Source organism: Palaemon carinicauda, chromosome 28 (assembly GCF_036898095.1).
Source record: "Palaemon carinicauda isolate YSFRI2023 chromosome 28, ASM3689809v2, whole genome shotgun sequence".
Classification (NCBI taxonomy): Eukaryota; Metazoa; Arthropoda; class Malacostraca; order Decapoda; family Palaemonidae; genus Palaemon; species Palaemon carinicauda.
The window spans coordinates 56,414,035-56,424,034 of record NC_090752.1 but is presented as its reverse complement, the minus strand read 5'-3'; the positions used below and the strand labels follow the sequence as shown (position 1 = coordinate 56,424,034).

The window sequence follows — 10,000 nt, the reverse complement described above, 5'->3', positions numbered from 1 at the left end:
ATATAATTATCTTATATATATATATATATATATATATATATATATATATATATATTGTATATATATATGTGTGTGCGTGTGTGTGAGTGAGCGTATATAATCCTTTTTTTAAAATGCAAAAAAAAAAAAAAAAGCACAGAACACAAGTCTTGAACCTACCAGTTCGTTTTTTTTAAAGATTTAAAGGAATTAAAACAGACGCACGCACACATAAACCCTACATATATGCATATGTGTGAGTATTAATGAAATTTACACAAGATAATTCTAGAGTTTGAAACATGTTATGGTGTGACAATAGTATTTTCTGATACCAACAATAGATAATTGTTTGTTAGCCTACAAAATGCAAGAAAATATTCACAACGGAAGAGTGAAATAACTGGACTTATGAAAGTGCCTTATTGATATCAATTATAGTTAGAATTGAAACAAATTTGACATGATAGTTGTAAAAGACCTAAAATGAGACATATTTTTATTGTCTCTTTTAATGATAAAGTTAGAATTAAAAATTTCGTTTTATTGTCATTAAAATATAATTTAAAAATTCCTTTTAACTACGAGTGAAAGTTTTGGAATTTGGCACAAAGGAATTTCCGAGATATATATTTATATATATATATATATATATATATATATATATAGAGAGAGAGAGAGAGAGAGAGAGAGAGAGAGAGAGAGAGAGAGAGAGAGAGAGAGAGATTGTTGCATTTCCAGCAATTCTAAGCGTCCACCTGAAGAAAAAAGCATTGACCGTTTTCCAAGCAAACTTGAGGTACGAGTTTCGATTCTCAACCGACCCCCCGGGTATCATTGGGGGGGGGGGGGCTTATCTAGTTCAAATTGGTTAAAGGCCAATGCATGGGGTATGAAGCCGGTAATGGGTACGGGAGAGAGATAAAGATTGTGATAAGTTATCGCTATAAAATCAAAAGTAAGATTTAACAAAATCTGTCGTGTATGAGTCTAGCTCATTTTTGAGCGCTGGTACAAGTTATTATTATTATTATTATTACTAGCCAAGCTACAAACCTAGTTGGTAAAGCAAGATGCTATAAGCCCAAGGGCTCCAATAGGGAAAATAGCCCAGTGAGGAAAGGGAATAACTAAATGATGAGAACAAATTAACAATAAATCATTCTAAAAACAGTTGAAGCGTATGAGTTTTTATGTACAGTATATTATATGTTTTAGTGTATTATTGAACATATTGCATATGTATGATCTAATTTCCGCACACTAGATGCACGTATAGCATACAGATAGTTGCATGTATATGTATATTACGAAACTGATTAATACACCGGTGTGCTCACCTAAACAATGCATGCGCCGTACGATAACTTCCCCCTACGAGATGCATGCATGTATTATCTGGCTTATTCTCCGGTTTTACAATAAGCATACATTCCCAACTGTTTGGTTCACATATGTAAATGTTTGTTTGGGTAATATTCCTTTTCACATACGTGAAAGATTGTGTACGTGATATTTAGTGTTTGGTGCCGGTAGGCGAGGACTGATAGATAATAATGATTCGTTGACTCAAGGACAAAATTGTTGCATGATAACAACTGCATGTTTTTTCGTAAAGAGAGAGAGAGAGAGAGAGAGAGAGAGAGAGAGAGAGAGAGAGAGAGAGAGAGAGAGAGAGAGTCACTCTAAAATCAGTGTTGGTGCATATTTATAACGTTATATATTACTTACTGGTAGATAACTGGGATCTTGTTTGTATAGTTCGTGGTTCGAACCGGCCATACCACCCTGTTTATATATATATATATATATATATATATATATATATATATATATATATATATATATATATATATATATATATATATATATATATATATATATATATATATAATTACAAAGCAAGACACTACAACCAACGTAGAATATACAGCTGTCACTGATGCCAGAACAATTCCTCTTTTCAACTCCCTCACATTCTGGTAGTCTCCAGTATCAACAGTGGAAAGTCCCATGTTTATACGATTTCTGAGAATCCATTATGGCACCGAAGCTCTCTCTCTCTCCCTCTCTCTCTCTCTCTCTCTCTCTCTCTCTCTCTCTAGGAAATGATGCAATACTATTGATGGTCTCGAGCATTTCCATAAATTCTTTCTCTTTCGGTCTGGTTCGTCTTGGTTTAAGTTGGTGTTGCACACGAGCATAAAAATTCTCCTGTATTATTATTATTATTATTATTATTATTATTATTATTATTATTATTATTATTATTCCAGCTACAACCTTAATCGTAAAAAGCTTGTCCTACTCAAATATATTTAGAAAATTATATCTAATATGTGTTAGGAATAACACCAATGAATTGCGCTAAGAATACTAATAAAAAACCGTATACAAAAAAACGTTAGAATTTAACAACCACAAGCGAGGCAGGATATGGGCGTTCACTTAACTCCAGAGCGCATGTGCGGGAATCCCAAACTAAACGTATTTACTATCTATCTATCTATCACTTTTTTATTTTTATTTTAGAGATGATTCATGTCTCTGTCGATCGATATACCAGACTTCTCCTAATGCTTATAGTGGGGGTGAGCTGGGGGGTCTCACCCCCTCAACCATCGGGGTATGGGGTAGGGGATGGGACAGGCAGGTACAGTTGGCTTCGGGGGAGGGCTGTCCATCGCCAGGGTGTGAGTGGTTGGCCCAGCAACTGGCTCGTTGCCAAAACTGAGATGATAAGAAGAAATTTCATGGGCAAGATCAAGGACGCACAGACTCCTACATTCATTGAGTTGAGAGAATTCCTTTGTGCTTTATTTATGCAAATAAACGCGCAAGCGCAAGCACGCGCACACACAACACACACACACACACACACACACACACACATATATATATATATATATATATATATATATATATATATATATATATATATATATATATATATATTATATATATATATATATATATTGTATATAGATAGATAGATAGATGGAGGCCATTAGCGTCAATAGGCGTATGAGATGATGATGACAGATAGATAGATAGAAAACTAATTTTTCTTCTTTTATTTCTTAAAAAAAGTCCCGATATTTGTCATCAATAAATTCTATGAGACATTTCCACAAAAATAGATTCAATTCATCAATCTTCATCTCCTTCTTCTTCCCCTAGGTTGTTGACAAGGCCAGACAGGCCTTCAGAGATGGCCGCACTCGGGACATCGAGTTCCGTCGCCAACAACTCAACCAGCTCCGGAAGATGTACGTCGAGAACGAGAAGACATTCCTCGAAGCCCTGAAGTCCGACCTCAGGAAACCCCACCTGGAGGCCGTCATCTTCGAGACAGACTTCATGCTGAAGGATCTGGATTACATCCTCAGCCGCCTGGACGATTGGGTCAAGACCAAGGAGGTGCCCTCTGTCGTTCCAGAGGACAAGAGCTACATCTACCACGACCCCTACGGTGTGGTTCTCGTCATGGGTGCATGGAACTACCCAGCTCAGCTCACACTCATTCCAGCTGCAGGTAAGAGACAGCTGATTATTATTATTATTATTATTATTATTATTATTATTTTCTAAGCTACAACCCTAGTTATAAAAGCAGGATACTATAAACCCAAGGGTTCCAACAGGGAAAATAGCCCAGTGAGGAAAGGAAATATGGTCACAGATAGAATAGTGTACCCTCAAGCAAGAGGACTCTAAACCAAGACAGTGGAATACCACGGTACAGAGGCTATGACCCTACCCAAGACTAGCGAACAATGGTTTTATTTTGGAGTGTCCTTATAGAAGACCTGCCTACCTTAGCTAAGGTCTAATCTATCCTTAAGACGGATTCAGGAATGAATTGTAAAGGATTCCTTCGCGGGATCCTACAGGAGGTGCAATGCTGTAGGATATCCTATGGCATATGAGGCAAAACGCTGGGTTGTGGTGTCCTATTTGAAACGTTCCTGCCTAGCGATCTACCGGACTAGGGTTAAAGTCCCGCTCAAGCTCGATAGTTTCTTGTAGTGTCTGCAACCTCACCATCCTTGTGAGCTAAGGATGTGGGGTTTAGGAGAGCCTAAAGGTCTACCTCCCGAGTCATCACCAGCCATTGCCTGGCCCTTCCTGGTCCTAGCTTGGGTGGAGAGGGGGCTTTGGCACTGGTCATGTGTATATTTGCTCAGCATCCATGACATTGTTCTGCTAGCTAGAGCACTGTCACAGCCCCTTGCCTCTGTCACTCATGGGTAACCTTTAAACCCAAAATTCAAATATCATTTTTCTTGGTAGTAAGATATGACACAGGTTACTATTATCATTATTAAGAATTACCAATAGTAGTAGTGGTTGTATTAATATTAGTAGCATTTGAAAAATAAAGCCAATATTTGAAAAAAAAAAAAAAAGTAGTGATCTATTATTGCAAAATATTTCCAAAAGATTTAACATTCAAATGAGAATAAGTGAAAATTAAAAAAAAAACATCTATTATCTCCCCTAAAAAAAAAAACATTCATAATAGATTCATCTCTCTATGACAAGTAACAATAAATAAACACCAAAATAAACAATAATCAACAAAATATCCTTTCTCTCCTACAGGAGCCATTGCTTGCGGCAACGCCGTGGTCATGAAGCCCTCCGAAGTGTCCCCTGCCACAGCTAAGGTCATCGAGACACTGGTTCCAAAATACCTAGATAATGTAAGTCGTGTCAAATGTCAAATATATCATGGACTTTATTTCACTTCTATTTATGCTGTTACTTTCAGTATAGAAATCTTAGAACATTTTTATTCTTTCGTGGGTTCGGTAGATATTATTATTATTATTATTAATATTATTATCATTATTATTATTATTATTATTATTATTATTATTATTATAAGCCAAGACTTCATTATCAAAGATGGCCCTGTTATTCATGATGTTACAGTCGGTTTAAAATTCTTGAAAAAGGTTTTCTTTCGTAGGTATTATTGTTATTGTTATTATTATCATTATCATTGAGACTCAATTATCAACGGTTGCCCCCTTAGGACTGCTACCCCGTCGTGTGCGGAGGTATCCCCGAAACCACGGAACTCCTGAAGGAGAGGTTCGACTACATTTTCTACACGGGCTCTACCGGAGTGGGCAAGATTGTCCGAGACGCTGCCAATAAGTATTTGACTCCAACCACCCTCGAACTGGGAGGAAAGAGGTGAGGAGAAACAGGAAAAGTCCGCAAATATATATATATATATATATATATATATATATATATATATATATATATATATATATATATATATATATATATATATATATATATATATATATATATTATCATTTGCTAAGCTACAACCCTAGTTGGAAAAGCAGGATGCTGTAAGCCCAATGGCTCATTTGAATATGAAAAAACATGTCTAAATGTGCAAATTTTATCATATATATGTGTGTGTGTTTGTTTATGTGTGTTTATGTTTGTCTCTACATTATGAGAAATAGAAACTTAAAAGCCAAAATTCATTTATTTTCAGTCCGTGTTACGTGGACAGCACAGCCGACATGGACATCGCCGTCCGTCGCATCCTGTGGGGCAAAATGTTCAACCTGGGACAGACCTGCATCGCTCCCGACTTCGTCCTCTGCAACAAGGAAGTGCAGGATACCTTCGTCCAGAAGGCCAAGGAGGTCCTCAAGGAATGGTATGGCGACAATCCTGCTCAGTCTCCCGATCTCTGTCGCATCGTTGCCGAAAGACACGTCGAGTAAGTGTTGTGGCTCCCTTGAGGTTGGTTTTCGCAGCTAGATTATTATTATTATTATTTTTATTAATACTAGCTGAGCTACAACCCTAGTTGGAAAAGCAAGATGCCATAAGCTTAAGGGCTCCAACAGGAAAAACAACCCAGTGAGTAAAGGAAATAAATAAACGATATAAGAAGTATTAATTAGTATAGTTTGGGACTGTTAGTCTGACGTCACAAACCAAAGGGTTATCGAAGCCGGAAATAGATATTCGCTAGAGATAAAAACAAGCCATTTGTATCGAGAAGAATTTTGTTTATAATTCTTTCATACTCGTTTTATTTCCGGTTCATGAAGTTTATAACCGCTGAATTAAACTAAAAGAATCCAATTTTGCTCTCTCTCTCTCTCTCTCTCTCTCTCTCTCTCTCTCTCTCTCTCTCTCTCTCTCTCTCTCTCTCTCTCTCTCTCTCTCTCTCTCTCTCTGTTATTTTTGTTTGAGATTAAATTCTGCTCTCTCTCTCTCTCTCTCTCTCTCTCTCTCTCTCTCTCTCTCTCTCTCTCTCTCTCTCTCTCAGGTAAAACAATTAATCTCCGAACTGTCCAGTAATCTCCAAAATGCCCAGTAATCTCAGAAATACCCAGTAATCTCAGAAATGCCCAATAATCTCCAAATAAACTACGACCTCATTCCTTTCATTTTTTCCTTCTGTAGTCGTCTGGCTGGTTATCTGAACGACGGCAAGGTAGTCGTCGGAGGCAAAGTGGACAAGAACGACAAGTGGATCGAGCCTACTATCCTTACCGATGTGAGTGCGGATAGCAAGATCATGCAGGAGGAGATCTTCGGCCCTATCCTTCCCATCCTCAATGTTAAGAGCCACAAGGATGTCATCAACTTTGTTAATGACAGGTGAGGTTTTGATAAGCAGCGGAGTTGTACTGTGTCCCTTAAAGGTAGAAGAGTAGATTAAATGGAAGAGTAGGTGCCTGTCTCCTTAGATTAGAAGAGTAGATTAAATGGAAGAGTAGGTGCCTGTCTCCTTAGATTAGAAGAGTAGATTAAATGGAAGAGTAGGTGCCTGTCTCCTTAGATTAGAAGAGTAGATTAAATGGAAGAGTAGGTGCCTGTCTCCTTAGATTAGAAGAGTAGATTAAATGGAAGAGTAGGTGCCTGTCTCTTTAGATTAGAAGAGTAGATTAAATGGAAGAGTAGGTGCCTGTCTCCTTAGATTAGAAGAGTAGATTAAATGGAAGAGTAGGTGCCTGTCTCCTTAGATTAGAAGAGTAGATTAAATGGAAGAGTAGGTGCCTGTCTCCTTAGATTAGAAGAGTAGATTAAATGGAAGAGTAGGTGCCTATCCCTTTGGGATAGAATAGTAGATTAAATAGAAGAGTAGGTCGCTATCCCTTTGGGATAGAATAGTAGATTAAATTGAAGAGTATGTGCCTATCCGTTTGTGATAGAATAGTAGATTAAATAGAAGAGTAGGTCCCTATCCCTTTGGGATGGAATAGTAGATTAAATTGAAGAGTAGGTCCCTATCCCTTTGGGATGGAATAGTAGATTAAATTGAAGAGTAGGTCCCTATCCCTTTAGGTTAGAATAGTAGATTAATAAACTAAATGAAAGTGTGTCCATATCCCCTTGAAGTAGAATAGAAGATTAAAAACCTAAATAAAAGATCACGTCCCTATCCTCTTGGAGTAGATTAACAAGCTAAATACAAAAATACGTCCCTATCCCCTTGAGTAGAATAGTAGATTAACCAACTAAATAAAAGAGAACGTCCCTATCCCCTTAAGTAGAATAGTAGATTAACAAACTGAATAAAGAAGAACGTCCCTATCCTCTTGGAGTAGATCAAAAAGCTAAACACAGAAATACGTCCTTATCCCTAAGGAGTAGAATAGTATACCAATAAACTTATTGAAAGTTCACCCCTATCCCTTGAAGCAGAATAATAGAATAAAACAGTAAATAAGAGATTGCGTCCGAATCCCATGAAAATGGCAAGGTCATTAACCATCCTATCTTCCTGCAGAGAGAAGCCTCTGTCCATGTACCTCTTCAGCAACAACGACGCCGAAGTCGAAGATATCCTACGCAACGTATCCTGTGGTGGAGTGACTGTTAATGACACCCTTCATCATGCTGCAAGTAAGTCTAGTAATCTCCGAAATGCACAGTAATCTTCAAAATGTTCGGTAACCTTCTAAGCGTCTATTAATCTCCGAAATGCTCGTTAATCTCCTAAAGTTTAGTAATGCAAACTGTTTGCTAATCTCCTGAAAAATTTAGTTATTGCCGAAATGCCCACTAATTTCAAATATAATCGTTAATCTCCTACAAATCTAGTAATCTCCAAAATGCCCAGTAATCTTCAATGTCTGATAATCTCCTGAAATATTTAGTAATCACAAAAATGCCCAATAATCTCTCAAAAACCCATCAATCTCCGAACTGTCCAGTAATCACCAAAAAACCAGTAATCTCCAAAATGCCCAGTAATTTCCAAAAGGTCCAGTAATCTCCAAAGAGCTCAGTAATCTCCAAAATGCCCAGTAATCTCCGAAATGAAAAGTAATCTACAAAATGTCTAGTAATCTCCGAAATGAAAAGTAATCTACAAAATGTCCAGTAATCTCCGTAATGTTCATTAGTCTCTGAAATGCCCAATAATCTCCAAAATGTCCAGTAATATTCAAAATGCCCAGTAGCCTCTGTAATGTCCAGTAATGTCCGACATGCCCAGTAATCTCCAAAGTGCCCAGTAATCTCTGAAATGTCCATTAATATCCGAAAAGCCCAGTAATCTCCGAAATGAAAAGTAATCTCCTAAAAGCCCAGTAATCTCCCAAATGTCCAGTAGCCTCTAAAATGTCCACTTATCTCCAAAATGTAAAATCTCCAAAAAGCCCAGTAATCTCCAAAATGTCCTATAACCTCCCAAATGTCTAGTAATCTCCCAAATGTCTAGTAATCTCCGAAAAGGCCAGTAATCTCCGAAATGAAAAGTAATCTCTAAAATGCCCATTAATCTTCAAAGTGTACAATCACCACTCAATGGCCCATTTTCCCCCTCAGACCACAATCTGCCCTTCGGAGGCGTGGGTCACAGCGGCATGGGCGCCTACCACGGGGATTACACCTTCGAGACCTTCTCCCACAAGAAGTCCGTCTTGAAGAGAGGTTACGGCGCCGCCCCAGACCAGATCTTGAAGTAAGTATTGGAAACAAATGCTCTCTCTCTCTCTCTCTCTCTCTCTCTCTCTCTCTCTCTCTCTCTCTCTCTCTCTCTCTCTCTCTCTCTCTCTCCTCTCTCTCTGTCTTTAATTATTTTTATATCTGTAATTCTTGGTGTTTACTAAAATTGTAAGTCTCTCTCTCTCTCTCTCTCTCTCTCTCTCTCTCTCTCTCTCTCTCTCTCTCTCTCTGTCTTTAATTATTTTTATATCTGTAATTCTTGGTGTTTACTAAAATTGTAAGTCTCTCTCTCTCTCTCTCTCTCTCTCTCTCTCTCTCTCTCTCTCTCTCCTCTCTCTCTCTCTCTCTCTCTCTCTGTTATTTTGGTTTGAGATTAAATTATTTTGCTATCTGTAGTTATTGGTGTTTACTGAATTTGTAACTCTCTCTCTCTCTCTCTCTCTCTCTCTCTCTCTCTCTCTCTCTCTCTCTCTCTCTCTCTCTCTCTCTCTCTCTCTCTCTCATCTGTTTACATTTCATAAGAAAACAAGTAAATATCCTTCATGTAAGATACTAGCAAATACACTCGAACGAAAATAAAAAAATACACAATATAATAAAAGACAACAAAATAAAAATAAACAACTTACTAAAAAATGTAAACAAAGTAAATAAAAACTTACCTTTCTTCCACAGGAACCGCTACCCTCCCTACAACCAAGAGAAGTTGAAAGTCCTCACCAGCTAAAAAAATATTTCTTCACACGAGTCCATAGTTCCTAGGCCAGTCTCCTTCCGCGAGTCATCTTCCTCCTCTTCTTCTTCTTCTTCATTTCCCACCTGTAGAATCCATGACGTCACTGCTGATGCTGAGATGAAACTGTATCTGTTTTCAATGCCTGTTTAAGAAAATCTAATTAGAAGCCGGGTTATTTTAACAGATATTACAAATATAAATTCAAATGTTGAAATCGCCGCATTGCGCAGTGGCTTAGCAGTTGATAAATCATTAAAATTCATTCATTGTTCACATTAGAAATCCCGTAACTATTTTTCTCCAAAGATAATTGAATTATTCATATAAGACATTTTAAATGAG

At 37.5% G+C, this 10,000-nt stretch overlaps 1 protein-coding gene across 1 annotated transcript in view; it reads left to right on the top strand.

Moving 5' to 3' along the window:
- LOC137621607 (aldehyde dehydrogenase, dimeric NADP-preferring-like) overlaps positions 1-10,000 on the top strand; it is a 10,420-nt gene that overhangs the window by 353 nt on the left and 67 nt on the right. Inside the window, exons 2-9 of the mRNA XM_068352031.1 lie at positions 3,160-3,514; positions 4,585-4,685; positions 5,021-5,184; positions 5,504-5,734; positions 6,430-6,627; positions 7,760-7,875; positions 8,803-8,938; positions 9,598-10,000. The exon at positions 9,598-10,000 is cut by the window's right edge and continues 67 nt beyond it. Of these exons, the coding sequence (XP_068208132.1) occupies positions 3,160-3,514; positions 4,585-4,685; positions 5,021-5,184; positions 5,504-5,734; positions 6,430-6,627; positions 7,760-7,875; positions 8,803-8,938; positions 9,598-9,649 (1,353 nt within the window). The 3' untranslated portion in view covers positions 9,650-10,000. The remainder of the gene's footprint in view (positions 1-3,159; positions 3,515-4,584; positions 4,686-5,020; positions 5,185-5,503; positions 5,735-6,429; positions 6,628-7,759; positions 7,876-8,802; positions 8,939-9,597) is intronic.